Below are 18111 nucleotides of genomic sequence, written 5' to 3'. Positions count from 1 at the left end.
ATGTATTTAGCAGTAGGAGATCCAGTGGCACTGGGAGAAAAGGTGCTGAATGTATAAATCAAACACTACAGGAAAAAAGGAGTAATTTCTAAGTTTGTTCTTTCTGAATATTTTAATGAAGCATTACTGAGTGACTGTATTGCAAAACTCTAATTAATCAGATAAATTACAGAATTAACCTCATTTAGCCTCATTAAGAACTTGTGGGCCTGCTTCTCCAACTTTGTCCGTGTCCCTGGGGATGGCATCATTTCCTTCTGTCATAGCAACTGCACCTCTCAGCTTGGTGTGTTCAGTGAACTCGAGGGTGCGCTCAGTTCCTCTGTCTGCTGAAGGGGACAGTACTGTGTCAATACTAGTGATCTGCCTCTGTTCTGGTGTCATCAGGCCAAATTTAAAAGGCATCATTGAATGAAAAAATGGCAAGCCATTTAACTACAAGTTTAAATACGTAAAGCACGCAAATATTTAAAAGTTGCTTTGAAGGCCTAGCATTTAGATGATTGTAAGGCAATTTATATATGTGGTGAAAATAAGAAAAGTAGAGAAATGAGTCTGTCTTTTCCATGTGTCTTTTCCTATTGTGTGTCTTTACTTACTTTCTGTATCTAATCATACCATGAAATCTTTGTAATATGTATCTGAAGATAAAGGGTGACAGGTGTCATTGGAAGAAATGATCACAGATTATTTTTTCTTGGTAATGTCTGAGGTAAATTTGTAGTATGCCTACAAAAACAAAGAACAAATCATACCAATAAATTGAGGCTATTTCATTTCTGATTGCTTTCCACTGAGGATCATCCTTGCTGTAGTTGGCTTCAGAATATCATTGACATTGGTCACAAACAATCTACTCTTTAATATCCAGGATACAAAGTCTCTCTGACATCTGCCGTCTCTGTTTCACAGTCAAATTCTCACTGGTGCAGTATTGGCTTTGATACTTGCAAATTGGATCACTTTATGAAATGCGTACTGCTTAATTATGACGTGGGAAATAACATTCTACCACCAGAAGCTCAGATAACTGTGCAGCTCAGAAAGTGTGCAATTATACTTGTGAATAGTTTTTACTGTGCTTTATGTTATGAAAATGGAAACAGAGGCCCTCAGCCTTGCTTCCTTTTAATCCACAGGCACCCAAACAGACTCGAAGAGATTTTGCAGTCCTCACTTAATCCACAAGTTTACCTTGGTGTATTGTCCACTAATTAACCTTAGCTTCAGTTCTCTATTTGTAAAACAGTGATGGACTGCAAGAACACAAATTATTCAGGTGTACTCTTGAGTATTAACAGAGATCACTTTGAGATGTTTGAACATCACCTATAGGAGCTAACATGAGCCTCTATACAGTGAAAAGAAGCTTTTCTTTCTTGACGTTGTGTGATTATGATGCGACTGGGTTGGGTTTTTTGGAGGACTGATATGTACAAAAGCAACTGTGTTTCATTTCGGCCTGGAAAAGGAATGACAGAGCAACTTTAAGAATGTTGCTTTGACAAAAAGGAATATGTTCAAAACAACATAGAGACACTGAAGTTAACTCTCTTTGAGCTGTTTAGAACATCAGAAGTTGCATGTCACTGTAATGTAGCAGCCATCCCATTCAGATCTTACCCATTTTTTTTTTTCAGTAGGATGTTGCTTGCTTGGTGTGAAAATACACAATGTTTAAATCCCTGTGAAATTGGTGCAGTGCTTATGTTAAATAGATTTTAATTCAAGCAAACTCCGTGATGGCAGTTGATACTGTTTGCACTCATAATGTCTCTCAGGTAGACTTATGCAACAGATTGGTTGTTCATAAATAGTTGTTCCATTAAAAATCTCAGTGGAGGGATTTTTTTTTTTTAATTTTCTCTTTTTTTTTTTTTCTTCTGGTAAACATTGAAGTTCGTAGATCTTTGTCTGTGGATGATTAATTTCTCTATAACAAACCAGCTGTGGAGCCTGGCAAGAGTGCACTGAGATTACAGTCTTAACATTGTGGGTGGACTTTGTTTTTCTTTCCAACCAGTTGTTTCATACAGTTGTTGTCGTAAAAATGAATGGTAATTGCATTGCTCTGTATTATGACAAGAAATGCAGTGATATGGATAGGTTCGTTTTAATGCTGTCATCTTAGGTTGTTATGAAAATTAACAGTTTGAACATAAGAATGTTGCATCTCTTCCTCTCTGATCAAGAGCCAAATCCCAATACAGGTTCCAAGTAAAAGCTTTATGTACTATATTTGCATCGTGTGATTATAAGCTTTACAAAAATGACTCCAGATTACCCATTGCTTTTCAGACATTAAAAAAATCTGAGGTTAAAAAAATCTGAGGTTTATCTGTTCTACAGATAAAAAAAGAGTTGACATTGAAAGAGAGAGTAACATAACTGTGCTAGGAGTAGAACTGAACTGTTCCATTTTCAATGCCGCAATCAATTGACTAAAGATTTTTTTGGGTAGAGATACTATGCTCTACTGTTTTGGGGTAGAGGCAAGAGGTAAGAAATTGTCACTGTTGGAAGTTATCAGTCATGTATCTTTGGAGAATCTCAAGGCAGCTACAGAAGTTCTATTTTACTATAGGAAGTAACTGAATTAACTGAAGCTAAAAAACTAAGTAAATCCGCATGTGAAATCCAAACAAAATTGCAGAAATATCAGGTAAAGAAAAATATATCAGATTGGTTCAGTTTAACGTTAATAATTATAGACTACTGGATTTTTTTTTACTCTAAATATATAAATCGGCACTAACACTACAATAGTAGAAGACTTAAATAAAAAAGATTAGCTCCCACTTGAAAAGTAGTTCATTTAGTTGGTTTACTTTGTTTTGCAGTTTAGTAGCCATCGTACAACACACTGAGTCATATTCAAAAGTGATTGAAGTTAACCGGTTTCTTTTAGTGGTTCTGTTTGCTCATTTCTTGGTCTCTTCCATCAGGGATGATTTCTTTGCTTCCCAGGGTACCTTCTTCCCTCATACGCTGTGGTTTATTTTCTCTGTTCGTGTAGCAGTTTGTAACTCTAATTTTCCTGTGCGTTTGATTGTCACTGATTATGAAAGGATCTTTCTTTGGTACAGGTAAAGAGATGTGCATAAGTGATGTGGCTGAAAATTAGATCAGTTTAAGAAGAAAAAAAATTAATAACTAGATAAAGACCAGTCTGTTGCATACAGCATCGTGTAAGTGTGTTTTTGCCACAATATCTGTATGTCATAAAATCTGTACTTGAAAGTAATGGCTGCTTTCCCTTTATCTGTTTCTCTCAGGGCAGATATCAGTGGATGGATTTATGCGATATCTGAGCGGAGAAGAAAACGGCGTTGTTCCACCTGAGAAACTGGATTTAAATGAAGATATGTCTCAACCACTGTCACACTATTTCATCAATTCCTCACACAACACCTACCTCACAGGTACATTATTTGAGAGATCTGATTTCTTCTCTTACAAGAATTCATAGTATATTTGTCTTGATACCATAAAGAATACCAAAAGTGACAGTATAAGTGATGCAGTGCTTAGTCTTCAAGGAAGCAAGGGTAACACTTATAGTTTGTTTTTCTAGCTGTTCCAACTCATACATCAAATATATCTTCATTAACAGATGAGCAACAGATGTGTTGTTTAGATAATGTCTGATGAAGGCTAATGAGGCTCCTGGAAAGTTTCCTTCTACTTAGATAGGATTCCAAGAGCGGGTTCTTATTTAAGAAGGAGAGGCAATGTGCTTTCTGTGGCTACCAAGAATAGCCAAGCAGGTATGCAAGATCAATAGGAAATATCTCTGTAGCTAATGAATTTGCCTTAAACATTAAATCTCACAGTTTTGTGAGTTCAGTGAAATTTGCTTTGATTCAGAGACTGGAGAGGTCCCAACATGGCATGTAGCTTTCTCAGTCAGTTCATATCTGCAAGGATTGGAAATCTGGTCATTGACTACATATCTAATGTCTGAGCTAAGATTTTTAGGTACCATCAGTACCACTGATAGCCAGTACCATACTACAGATATTAAAGCTGATCAGGGCAGTAATGTCCTGAAAGTCCAGAAGTGTGGAAGCCAAAGAACAAAGAATTAAGGATAGAAACTTGCTATTAGTCCAATCCTTTCTAAATTTTTAATTGCAACGTGGATGACCTAACATAGTTATTTTAGCAGAAAGTTCACCTTAGAATCATAAAATTCTATCAATTAGAACCCTGAAATTGTCCAAATTCCATTTGATTTTTATGTGAAAGTCTTCAAGTTGTCTCAAAATTGCATCTCAGATTTCTTTACCTGCATGTCCAACGAATTGCAGAAATTTTATTTGGAAGTATGATCCTCGGACTTAAATTAGCATAAAATTCCTGACTTAGTAAACTGGGGGATGTAAATCAGAATAAACCCAGGGGATGGAGAAACTAAGTTTGAATCTCCTTCAAATTCCAGTGAAGAGTGTGTATTTTCATATTTAGAAGAACACATACCCTTGCCTTTCAGTGGGTTCATTATGTTCAGTAAGCATGTTGCAGCTGGCTTACAGTGAGATTTATGATGTGATTTTTATCCATGTATTACGAAAACTGACAGCCTTAGATTTTGCATTGAGACTAGACCCAATACAGCAATAGACAATATGACATTTTCAATCTTCCAGAAAGGAGTTAATTCAGCTGAAATCTGTGAAATTAATGATGGCAAACTATTCTTTACCCCAAGATTTCAAAGGGCCAGCTGAAGTGCTTATGGCATTGGAAGTGAAGCTCCAGTAACACCCTCGCAGGAGCTGTGGAATAGCAACTAATCTTGTAATAATTATTAGAAAAATAAGAAAACCATTCCATCCAGCCTTACTTTATTATTTCTGTTCTTAATATTCTACCAATTATTTTCCCTTTGTTGTTTTTTTAAACCCAGAAAAATCATACATACACAAAGAGACAATATTATAACATAAAAAGAAACATGTGCACACTCAGAATTTATTTTTAATTACCGAGATCATTTTCCTAGCCTTTAGTAGAAACCCTTGGCAGTACATCAAGTCCTGATTATTTATTTAGAAGCGTCAATGCTTTCTTTTTCTTAGGGAAAGGTAATTTTTCAGGTGAAAACTCATTGATAAAGAAGTGATTTGCAGTGAGCCTAGGCTAGATTAGAGGATTATCTTTTAGAAACTTTTTTCCCTGTCTCTCACTGGTGTCACATTTATTTTTTATTTACTTCTCTGAACGCTCAAAGTGCAACTGCTTTTTTTTTTCTTTTTTCTCATCAGCCTTGCCTCAGGTTGTCACAGTGGGGAGTGAAGTTGCAGCATTTCTCTCAGCAGCACCCAAAGTCTAAGAGGAATTTATGATTATGTATTGTTGCTAACATTGTACACATTGGCTGTGCAACTTGTTGCATATATAACATGCTAAATATGAAAATCACAGGTCTATAACATATGTTTTTTCTTTGAAAAAGAAGAATCGCAGCAGTAGATAGTGGAGCTGTTGTGTCAGAGCACATAGCCAGCATGGGACTATGCCACTAACCCTGAGCATGGAATCATAGAATGATGGCCTAGGTTGAAAAGGACCATAATTATCATCTAGTTTCAACCCTCTGCTACGTACAGGGTCGCCAACCACTAGACATCTGCTTCCCTGCTTACGGTCTGGTACTTTCAGATATTTCTATAAAGGGTCTTGTGAGAAACACGTTCTCTTCTCCTTTATTGATTCTATGGTCGCTCCTGTAGCATCCTCCAGCTTTTCTGTTCTTAGTGATTCCTCAGTCACAACTGCTGTCTATCATCTGCGGTCAGCCCTTCCCTAAAGCCTTCTTCACTTTAAAAGTCTCCAAAACACTATCTCTGCAGTTTCCAAGTTGACAGCAGCGTATGGAAAGGAAGAAATTATGGGCAGTACTCAATCTGAGCATGAGCTTGTTCTAAGAGCAATTTTTGACTGGCTGCTTCATGCCCCTCAAGCTGATCTGAGCTCAGGTGGTCAGCTGAGAAGATCAAGGTCTGTGTTATTTGCCAGCCCCACCAAGTCCTTCCTGGTGAAATAGAGGGTAGGAGAACTCAAGGGGTTGTTTCATTATTCCCCTTCGGAATATTATGAAAGCTTGTGCAACACTGAGCGAAAGAGCTGAGTTTTAGAGATGAGGTTGATTTGAACGATGACTTTGCCTCAAAGGAGGGAAGCTGCAGACCTCCGTCTGCTTGCTGTGGCCTGTTCTGTGGAAGCAGCTTCCACAGCTACAATGTTTTACTTCAGCCGTTAAATTAACTTTGCAGTTAACTTTAACTAAAAAAGAAATCGGTGGAGAGTAAGCTGTTGTTGCCTCACAGAGGAAAGATGATATTTGTTGAAGGTCTTAGGAGTTTGCTGAGGCTCCAGTTTGGTGCCCCACTCTGAAAATAAATTCCTGCACACCTGTGCAGAGGACTTTCTCTCTCCTGAGAGGCAGGGTGGGCTGCAAAAGAGTTCAGGTGAGGAGGAGGGGTGGATCCTGCTGATCCATTCCTAGTTCAAAGATGGGGCAGGAAAAGCTACTGAAGTTTTGAATGATTAGACATTATCATAAGGAAGATTGGTTTTTATACCTTAAATGGACAAACTGATGGTTTTGCATATGATGTGTCACCATCTGGAGTCAGATTAGCGAGGATTAAGATTAAATGAACTGTCAGTGTACAGATTTATACAACTTTCAGCAAACACTGCAGATCTTGGGCAGCTTCTGTAAGTTGGTGATTCCTATCTGTATGAGGCTCTCTTGCATCTTCCTCTGAGACAACTGGCTTTTGTGAGAAAGTGATTACTCAGGCAGACCTCTGATTGAAAGTTCCTTGGACATCCTGCTGTGTAAAAAATTCTTGTATACTTGTTCCTGTTTTGACAGCTGGATGCTTGTACTTGTCCTGTTAAATCTCAGTTTACCTTTTTTTGTCCTACGGGGTACATGTACCAGTTTCACCCGTGCCAGATCGAACTCTCATTCTGAAGCCATATTCCAAATAAGAGAGTTTCTAGATTTAAAGTGAGTGGAAGTCATGCAAAAAGGAGAGAAAAAATTGAATAGATTGTATCCTTAAGGCAAAACTGATCATTACAGTCGTGATCAGCAGTTGGCACAAAAATTCGTAGAGGAAGTTTGCTTCCATTAGCAACAGAGGTCAACATAAAGACTAAAAAAAAAACCAATTGTTTGATGAGATCGACTTTGGATTCTCAAGAAGAAAAATAAAGATCATTGAAGTGTTTTGTTACCTGTCAGTAGTATTTCATTTGCTACCACTCTGTGAGTTTTCAAGATCTTCTGTGCCTTTTATCGTCTCTCTTTTTATCTTTTTTTTTTTTTTGTGTGTGTGTGTGTGTGTGTGTGTGTGTGTGTGTGTGTCTTAAGGCCAACCAGTGGCAGGATAGTGAAATAAGAGAACGGTTATTTTCCCCCTCTTTAAGGAGGATAAAACTGTTGAAAAGAGCAGAGGAAAGTCTCCTTTAGTAGGTCCCTGTGGGTGTCTCGCCTTCAGTGCAGTTGGAGAGACTCAGCTAGGTGTGCAGGAGGGTTGCAAGGATTCAAGGTCTAGTAGGTCCCACTGCTGGGGGCCCATAACGCCCAGTGCCAGTTCTGTCATGTAGCCTGGCTGCAGCAGTGCCTGAGTACGACTGACAGCTAAGCACAAATGCAGACTCAGACTAACTAGCCCCAGCCCTCCTGCCATGTGCAAGAGTTACATCTTCCGCTCTGCTGGACCTGCATTGCTACTGACAAATGTATTCTTGCTGCTGGCTGGACCAAGCTAGACACATATCCTACTTTGGTCCAGTGTAAAGCATTAAAATTAACAGTGTAGGGCAAGAGCATTGTTTAGGCTAACAGTAGCAGAATAGCCATGCATGGGTTTTAATTCAACAGTCATGTGTGTGGTGAAATATCTTGAGAGGAGAATAAATTTAGATAAATGTACTGAGCCTGGAAAATCTGAAAAACAGCACCTTCTGTTACTGCTTGAGTCAAAAGCCAAACTCCCAGTAGTACAGGGGTCTGAGTTTACATGTTGAAAGCTACAACGTATGATCAAGAGCAGAGATTGCTTTTCCAGGACTTCCCTGAAGAGATGAGATCTAACATCATGTTTATTTAGGACAAAGGGAGTGTGCAGCTGCTTTTTCATGCTGGGAGAAAATGGTGTGGTAGGTGGTTAAGGTGGCAGGAGCAGCTTCCATTTCAAGAGTAATAAAGGGACAATAAATAACTGGGACCAATTTTGGGGAAGATAAACATCTGAAGATCATAATTAAATTTTAAGTTCATGCATTCCTAGTGTCTTGCACTTAGAAAAACAGCAGTGAATAAATCCAACAAAGATGCATTTGCTGAGAAACAAGTCACTTCAAGCTGTGGAATTGTGGAACTGGCGCATACGGGGAAACGTGGGTCATGTTCTCAGCTTGAATGAGTATAGGCTTATTAGCCTTAGTGTCCTTTTTTGTGTCAATTATGATTTGGCCCTGTGTTATAATATGTTATAACGTTATATACGTAATACATGTATCTGGCAAAATCTGTTTCTACTTGAGAAATGAGGTGTTAAAAATATTGTGGCGCTATTGTGGATTCTGTATGTGTTATAGAAGGGCATACATAATGTTTTCAATTTCCAGTATTACAAATTTGATCTGTACTCAGGATATTAAAAATATCATTCTGCAGCTATTCCCCTTAGTGTCTGTGTTAGCACACTTTGGAATAGATGCAAATCACACAACAGAAGTTTATAAATAATGTAGATTAAAAAATTGAGCAAACATCTCTAATAATCTAAATTTAGAAAAATAAGCTATTGAGAGTATTGAAATCCTTGCTATCATTTTGTGCTTGGTCTAGGAGTGTACCTTAAGATTGAATGTTTTGGAGGTTAAACATCTTCTTGCCCTTAGCAGAAATCCTTCCAAAAGGGTTGAGGCTTATTAACGAGGCAGTGTGCAAAAATTGTTACATGGCAAGTGGTGCATGTCATGATTTACTTAAGCACTTTTGAAGGTTATGGATCTTGTAGTTCAAAATGCTTAGCAATAATGACCGGTCATCTCTCAGCAGATATAGTAGTTTGTTAATCATAAAATAATTTGTTAATCAAAATGCAAATAAAAATGTTTGGAGACCCAGGGAAGAGAACATGAAAACAAGATTAAGTGGACATGCTTTTTTAGGCAGCAGAGCTCAGATGACCCATTTCATGTCGGTTGCTTAGATATGAATACATGGAAATGTGTGCTGTTGTACCCTGATCTGTACTACTGCTTGTTTGTGCCCTGTAAAGACAAAGAGCCACTGATTACCACAGGTACTGAGATTGCACCAAGGGGGTTATTGTGTGGGTAGAGATAATCTGCCATAATCAAAGGAGTGGCACACAAGAAAGTGAAGGATGAAAGAGACGCATCATCACTTTGCTGACTCCATTTAGATTTTCAGAACCTTCCAACACTAGCCAAATTATGTTATTAACATGTATTTCCTGTTGGTTCCAGTAGGTGCTGAGAAATTTTAAGGATTTCAGTAGGAGTAATGTTAGTATGTTTTGAGTGTTTATGATTGTTTCAATTCACACATCAGACACAGAATTAAACGGGAACTTTCCAACAAGAAGAGATTTTCTGTTACTGTTTATAAAAACACATAGAAAACAGACAGTACTGTTGGTGAAGCCAACTGAAACATATAGTTCTCAGCATAAAACCTAAACATAGAGCCAAAGAGACAATAAAACCAGGATTAATCTGTACTGTATTATATGCTTGTCTGCATAAAACATTCTGTGTAACTCCCATCAGTGAAGAATCTTCAGCATAAATGAACTCACTGCCTCCTTAGAATGCAAGTGAATCCCCTCCAAAGGATCCATGAAAACCTTCTTGACGCATCTACTAGAAAGCAGGAAGCTGCATCCATTTTCTTAACATAGACAGCAAGCACTAGGCTGGTCTTCTGTTATCTTTCTCTCTGTGCTTGAAGAAATTTGTATCCATCCAACTGGAGCCCAACCTGTTGAAACAGCAGAGAGCGCTGTGGCTGTAGATCCTTCCCTGAACACAACAACTGGACTTGTTTGTTTAGTGTTTAATACTTCTGAAGTTTGGGAAGAACTAAGTTTTCCTTGTTTATTTTTAGATTTATAATATGCCATTGTTGGAAGTTGGTAGTCTAATTAAACTTCTTCCTACATAATATAGTATCACATCAGGAATCAACTGTACTGTAACTGTACTGTACTGTAACTGTACTGATCAACTCAGTGCAGTGGTTACAGTGTTAAGATATAGATTTGAGACCTGGTAATGGTACCTACCATTAGTGATTGTGCAGGAGGTTGATTTTATCTTGCAGTGAACATGGCATAGTATTTGAGAATTGCTGTCCTGAGTTTTCTTTGGATTTCACATTGTTTGGTTTAGGGTAACAAAGTCCTTAGAACTGATACAAGTTATTTCATATTAATTCTGTCTAACAGAAGTTTATGAATTGGCTTCAATAAAGTTATTTTTCCTCACAACAGTTTAAGTTATGGCAGAACGCAAACCATGACATTGACTCTGCCTAAGTCATTTCCATGAAATCATTATGTATTTTGTATGCCTTTGAGTGTTATTCCTGTCAGCTGAAGGTAAAAGATGCTGTTAACTCTAATTATCATTAGATTATTTGTATTTATTCCCGGGGCCTAAAATGACTCTCCTTTTTCACGTCCTTATTATGTTGTCTCAGCTGGACAGCTGGCTGGGAACTCTTCAGTGGAGATGTATCGGCAAGTGCTTCTGTCAGGCTGCCGCTGTGTGGAGCTGGACTGCTGGAAAGGGAGAACAGCTGAAGAAGAGCCGGTCATTACGCACGGCTTCACTATGACAACTGAAATATCTTTCAAGGTACAGCAGTACAGCGTGCTGGGGTGGCTGGCTTCAGCTAGGGCAGGTTTTTTTCCACGTAAAATAGTTCCTTGCTACAATATTGCTGCAAAGGTAGAAGGGAGGAAAAATTTACGAGTAAAAAGGTGTTTTAAGTGGAGATTTCAGAGTATGTGTGGAAGCATTGGAAGAGGTGAACGTTGTAGGGGAAGAGATTTTTGGTGGTTATGCTTGTCCCTGATACTGGGGATCAGATCTGAAGTACAAGAGGAGAAAAATTAGTAGCTTTGGAGAATGTGAGGAGATATTAATGCTGTTCAAACCTTGGACTTATTATCTGTATTTCTGAATTTCATCTTCCATTTCCCTTTTCTGTAATAAAAGGTAAAAGCACTACCTTAGCAATAACATTAAATTGTTACCTGGTTGCTATTGTCAAAGATGTTTTTGATCTGAAGTGTTCAAGGAATGAGATAGAGATATTTTGCCATAGTGTTAATATTGGTAGTCAGCGTAGGTTGTAACGATACCTCGAGATACCATTTTTGAAGAGTGAAGAAGTAATTCTTGTTCATCTGAGACACTAACTCGCTATGGAAATATATTTCTAGACTTACCGGTGTGCAAGAAGATGTGGAAAAATGTCAATTTCTGAATTTGGTTATATTGCAAGGTGATAGATGTGGTTTTTCTACAAATTACAAATTTGAAGCATGTCTCCCACATCTGAAGCATGAGTTGCTGTTGTTTTTTCTTCTCTCTTATATTTCCTTCCTTGAGGAAAAAAATAACAGTACTACCACACAGACAAAACACCAAATTTCACTCAACACCAGAACATTCCTTATTTTTTGTCAATTTGTTTTCTCTAACTCTCCACTGATTGAATTAATCACAGGAAAATGTAAAACACAACCTTCTTTCACTTTCGGTATTAACTTTCTCCTGAAACTGATGAAAACCATTTATGTTTGTATGCACAGAGTTTGATTGCTGAAAGTCCTTTGGTTAGGGTAGATAGCTCTCAACTTCTTTGGCCGTGAGTTGGAATTTAAAACAAAATTAACCTGATTCTTAAAAGGAGGGTTGGTAAGAATGAGAATTGCCCTGGTGGTGGCCATCCTGGTAGCTTAGAAGTTCAACTCTAAGCATTGTTTTTGCAGGAGAAGCGTGGAATTGGTTTTAAACCAAATCAAGTTTATTTTGTGTGTCAGTTCAGGGCAAATATTTTTCTCCACACAGAAATTGTAAAAATGTATTGACTGCTGTTTTTCTTTTCAACACTCAACGTATGCTGCTTGGATTAAGAGGAGCAAAATGATAGTGAAATAATGTGTCAGAAGTACATGAATCAATTCAGAGTGATTACTGGGTCTCGAGTATTAAATCATTTGTCAGTTCATGCTTTTGGCGTGACTGCAGCACACAGTGTCTCAGACATTCACTGTCTCGCCTTTCACTGCCTCACATAGACTTTCTGAAGCGCAAAGAAAGAAGCAGTATGTGCTGCCCATTCCTATGTTGCTGGAGTTTTTGTTCTGAGGTTTTAGTAGATTTTTTTTTGTTTGTTTGCTTTTTGCCTTGCTTCATGACATTTAGAAGATTTTTCTCAGCAGCAGACTGCAAGCTGCTGCAAGGATGTGATCTTATGGGGAACCAATATTTTTCATGCCATAAACAGGAATCTGTGTACTTGTAGATACCTTGGGGACCTGTTTCAGGTGAGTCATTCTGCAGCAGAAGTAAAATGTGGCACTTACCATGTTGTTCTTTTCTGACCATAGAGAATTTGCATTTACATTTGAAGGTATTGTGAGACTGAATCACTGTTATGCCACAGACCCTGTATCTGAGGTTTTTATCCACAAATTTCATCAATGTCATCCTGGTTTTTACTCTTTTAGGCTATTCTTCTTCGTATGTGCTGAATTTTATCCCTTTTTGCAGCTGAGAATGCAGTTGAAAGTGTCTTCATGGATCTTCATGGATTTATTTGCAGCTAAAGCAGTGCATAAGAGCCTGAAAGGCCTCCCTCAGGACTGCTCTCAGCAGTGCTTTCATACCCAGTCTTCTTAAGCCCTGGGTCATGCTCTGTAAGCAAAGGGGGTAGGATATAAGTGGGTGGAGACCAAGCCAACACCAGTGATGTGGGTAGAAAGCATTTAGATGAGATGACTTAATATTTGTAATCCTATTCTCAGTCTTGCTGTTCTCTTGCAATGGCAAAACTGCCAGAGATGGTCTTGAGAGTCCCACATTACAACCAATGTAAGGTGGCATCAGCATTTAGTGATTTACTGGTGCTGGAAAGAGCGTGCAGCAAGAGTCACTCCATTGTATGTTGTTTGCCCATGGGAGAATCACTGCTGCGAAACTGCAGCTTCCTACCTGCTTTCATGCAGCCTTCTGCACCACTTATTGTTCCCTCAGTAAATACTTTGCCTTTCTGCTTTCTTTAAAGACTTAGTTGAAGCATGTGAATTGTTAGTGATATGTGAGGCATTCATATATTGGATGGTTGCAGTTTATTAAATGGAGTCATTCATCACCTGTTGGAGTGTGCTGAAGAAGCTACTTTCTCATCTTGTAAGACATGCTGTGACAGTTCATGCCTCTCATAAAGGCTGTAAATTGTGGACATAGCATAGCTTATATCAGCAGATCTTGAGATGGCGTATGCATTACTTTCAGCCCAGAATCAGAAGGAATGGGCCATAAAGTCTGCTTTCATGTTAGGAAGTGCATTTTTTTTTTACACTTTTGAATCTAGCGTTTTCAAGTACAGAAAGTAAATAAAAGGAATCCCCATGGAGTGCTAGTTTGAAATAAATAAATCTTAAAATTTTAAGTCATTATTATGATTGGGGGTGGAACAGGCTTATGAGATCTTTCAAACTCCAGAAGTTGACAGAGAGAACAGTAAAACCTTCAGTACTCAATAAGTTGTCATGAAAAAAAGATCAATATTCCAATAGGAAATTGAGAATCATTTCTAATGCTGAGTGCATCGCTGTATCGTGTACCTCACTAAAGTTAGTATCACCAAATGATTAAGCTACTATATTTACAGTTGTTACTTTCTAGCAAAAGCAAAATGACACTTCTACATAACTTTAAATTTCTGAGCCCTTTGTGATTAATACTATGCTGTTATAATTGAGTCACTTTCTCCTTTCTTTTGCTCTGGAGAGGTTTCTCTCATCAAAAATCACAGAGAACTAAAACTTGTAAGTCAGTCACTAAGGATTTTAAGGGTATCTGCTTGCGTTGATTATATGAATGTGATATGAGATAACTTTGTAGAAGATATGAGTTTGTCAGTGTCATTATTATTATGAAAAATTCATGAAAAGTATAGCTTCAGGCGTGGAACAACACTGTGCAAAGACCAAGTTTTACATTTGAACTTCTGATTTAGGCAGACATAGGTCTTCTCTGGAGAAGCATCATGCAGGAGATTCATCAAACATTTTGGAGATGTGGTTACAGTTCAGGCAGAAAAAATTGGTTGTTGCAGAAAGCTCATGTATAGCTTTCGAGGATGTTTAGGATAGAAGATCTGAGTATGATTTTAGGTAGTTTGGATACAATTTCTGTTGGGTTTATCTGTTTTCAAACACCAAAATACTTGTTTCTATGGAGACATGAGTTTGTAACTGTGTGTATTTTGATTCTTTAGGAAGTAATAGAAGCTATTGCTGAGTGTGCATTTAAGACATCGCCCTTTCCAATCCTCCTTTCCTTTGAAAATCATGTGGATTCGTAAGTAATTACCCTGTTTCCCTGTATGGTGTTATATTTTTGTAACTAAACACAGGATTGTGAATGAAGTTGAGGCAGGTTTATTATCTGATGTGATCAACAGCTCTTATCCAAACTAAAAGGTTGCATCAACTTAAGTAGCTAAAATTATCAGAATGATTTGGGTATGTTCTTAAAAGCCTTCCTGAATTAGAATGTTTAGATTCTTTAGATGGACAGAGAAAGCTTAAATAATTATGAGTCAAATTTTGTTAATTTTATAGGCTCAGTATGTCCTACTGAAATGAAGTGGTACTTCACCAAAGAAAAAGAAGCAATGTTTCACTTGCTTGTGACCCTGTTCTGCACATTAATGCACAGTATTTGGTCTGTTTCTCATGTTAGAAATAAAGGCCAGAATTGGCCTTTACCAGAACTAGTTCTCTACCGGGAGTAGGCCTAGCCTAGCTAGGATTGCAAAATAGGGGACATGTAAAGCTAGGAATTCTTCACTTTCTAAAAAAAAAGAAAATATCTATTTGTATAAGCTGTTTTCTCTTCAGGGAGCTTTGTTTGTTTTAATTGCAAATGATGCATGTTTTACTGCAGAAGAGAAGCAAAAAAAAAAAAAAGAGTGAGAACACTTATGAATTTGTCCCTGTTACCTGTGTTGTTATTACTAACTTAGATCTGGTTTTCATTTTTATGTTTCACATGATCTTTTGTTTGATTTTGTGTATAGACACCACAGTTAAAAATGAGATGACATTGGCACATATCATGTGCCTTAACTTCACTTGCCTTGCTCCCTTTTGTTTTCTACTGTGAAAACGTTTTCAGCACTTCTGGGGCCAATTTGGGTTGAGAAACATTTCTTTCATTTAAAAGAAAAAGTAATCCTTGGGGATTTAATACAAATTAGAAAAGGTGTTGGCACTTTTTTCTTCAAAAAGGAAAAAGGTGAGGGCTAGCTGGCTTTTCCACTGTTTTAGGAAGAACGTTCTTTTTAAAAGAAACTGGTAGAGGAAGCTGTATATGAATGTGTTTAAGAACAGAGTGACAATGCTAATCAAAAATGGTTTAGGTAGAAAAATTTTAAATCTCAGAGCTTCCATACAATGCCCTTACCTTCACAATACGTTTACCATATAATACCATACGATCCATTTTTTTACATGGGTAGATAGTGATAGAACAAGGGGGAATGTTTTTAAGCTAAAGGAGGAAAGATTCAGATTACGTGTGGGGGAAATTTTTCTCTGAAAGGGTGTTGAGGTGCTGTGGTAGGTGGTTGGAACTTGATCCTTGAGGTCCCTTCCAACCCAAGCCATTCTATGATCCTATAACCTTTCAGAATAAACTAAATAAATAAGCTATGTTTTGTTGACAAACACATGCTTGCATTGTGCGGTTTATAAGACAGTGTGGTTATTTAAAAAATCTACCTAACTGTTAAATCCTGCTCAGTTGGTTCTGTCTTCCTCAAAAAGACCACTCACGTGCTGTGTTATTTTCTTTCTCCAGTCAGTCCCCACACTCTTCTTTTTGGGTTGGTTGTATCACTTCCAAGTCTTTTATACTCACGTACTGCAGTAGGTTTTAATTCACAGTGCTTTTCACAGTACTTCTAAATGCAGCTTCTTGTCTTTAGAAAAGTTCTCAACCATCATTCTTAAATCCATTTCATTTTGTATTCATTCTTCTCTTTCTACTAAAACGTATATTTGGAGAAGGTACTTCTAATTTATCTTAACCAGAACAGTTATGTTTTTCTTCTTCTGAAGTCATTAAGACTTAAATCTTCCAGAGTGGCTTGTTGTATTTTAAGAAAATATAGTAAATAATTGCATAAGACAAACTTCGCTCAGATGTGAGGTATGTGCACAAAGCTGTATGATGAAACTTCATCAGAGTCAAAGGTGTGGTGATGCTGCGTGAACGTATCAGAGGTACCAGAATTACTGCTGCATTACTTCAATCTTAAGAATTCTGCCCCACAGAAAGTACTGTATCTTCCTCTTCAGAAAACTCCAGTCGTAAAAGAATGAATTATCTCAATGTTTTCTGGTTTGTTTTTTTTTCTTATTTATTTCTATTACATACATTTTTAGCAAAGGAAGTCTAAGAAATCAATTTAAAATATTTTCTCTTTTTGAGCTTCTACTGTTGTTTGTGATCTTTTGCTGCAGTAAATCATCAAACTTAGTGTGTGTGAGTTCTAATTTTGCTTTGGCTGAAAATAATTTCTAGTTATTTTACTGACTGCTACAATTATCCCTTCATTTCTTCACTGGTTTCTACTGAAATCTGCAATTAGTCATGCCACTCAAAGAAACCTTCATCTAAGTCCATGGAATGCTCCCTTTGTCTTTTCCTTTACTTGGAATGTTGTTTTTCTCCTAGATCTTAAAATTAAGTTTGTGAGTATTAACAAACACTGCTAAGTGTTTCTGCAGAACTGTCAAAACAAATCTTAATGACATCAATTCCTACTTTGGAGTGACCAAATTTTCTCTTCTGATTGTCAAGTTGCAAGAGTCAGTCAGTGTGCATGAGTGAAATGCTGGTCCCCTACAAATGGATGGAAATGTTGGCATTGGTTTAAACAGAAGTATGGTTTACCCTGTGATTTTTATGCATGGCTGTTAGGCATTGCAGTTATCAGAGTTAAGTGAGTTATATATCTGCAGCATACATATGACAGGATTCATCACCACTGGACTTACAATGCAGTTTTTCTTCCCCGGGTTTCTATTTACAAGAGTATTTTTAACACTTTTTGTTCGCCTAAGAAGTACATTAATTGTTTGTTAGCACATACTGTTAGTCATCTAGTTTTGCTTTCTTTCAGATTTTGTTGTAGGATTCCTCTCAAACACGTAAATAACTTTAATTTCCTTTACTCTGTGTATTCGTTCTTTTATTTTTATGCAATGAAAAGTTTAGAAAAATAAGTAAGTTTTAGAATTTAGATTATATACAATGTTATGCATACCATCATTTTTATTAAAATCTAAATATGGATACTGAAAAAGACCGTAAGAAGAAAAGACATGCTTCTCTCAAAAAACAGAAAACTGACCTGAAAATTCTTAAAAGACCTCAAGAAGACCTTGATGTTTAAAGCTGAGCTTACAAGAAGATAAGGTATCTGCAAATCTGAAAGCAGACAACCTATAATTAGAAATGCACTGATGACATAGCAAAAAGGTTAAGTGATCCTTGAGCAATATCCGTAGATTTCTTCCAAGATTAAATTTAATTACAGTTATTCATACAGCTGATTTCTTGCTGGAATTGTTTCTTCAAATATTAATGGAATTATTATCACTTTTTCTTCCAACACTTCAAATTATTTTAAACTCTTTTGGGAAGGATCTGTGTCTTTGTTTGCTTTATGCAGAATAAGGACCTCTGCAGAAGCAATAATACAACGTTAGGAGTAGTTGTGTGGTAGTATCAGAGAGCCTCTGTGAA

General features: G+C 37.3%; 1 protein-coding gene across 1 annotated transcript in view; it reads left to right on the top strand.

Annotated features, from left to right (window-relative positions):
- Nucleotides 1-18111, top strand: part of PLCB1 (phospholipase C beta 1) — a gene marked incomplete at both ends in the record, with an annotated part of 371390 nt that overhangs the window by 252539 nt on the left and 100740 nt on the right. Inside the window, 3 exons of the mRNA XM_079549908.1 lie at nt 3276-3422; nt 10757-10914; nt 14573-14655. Of these exons, the coding sequence (XP_079406034.1) occupies nt 3276-3422; nt 10757-10914; nt 14573-14655 (388 nt within the window). The remainder of the gene's footprint in view (nt 1-3275; nt 3423-10756; nt 10915-14572; nt 14656-18111) is intronic.

Source organism: Tetrao urogallus (genome assembly GCF_951394365.1).
Source record: "Tetrao urogallus genome assembly, chromosome: 2".
NCBI lineage: Eukaryota > Metazoa > Chordata > Aves > Galliformes > Phasianidae > Tetrao > Tetrao urogallus.
This window is presented reverse-complemented; position numbering and strand designations above follow the sequence as displayed.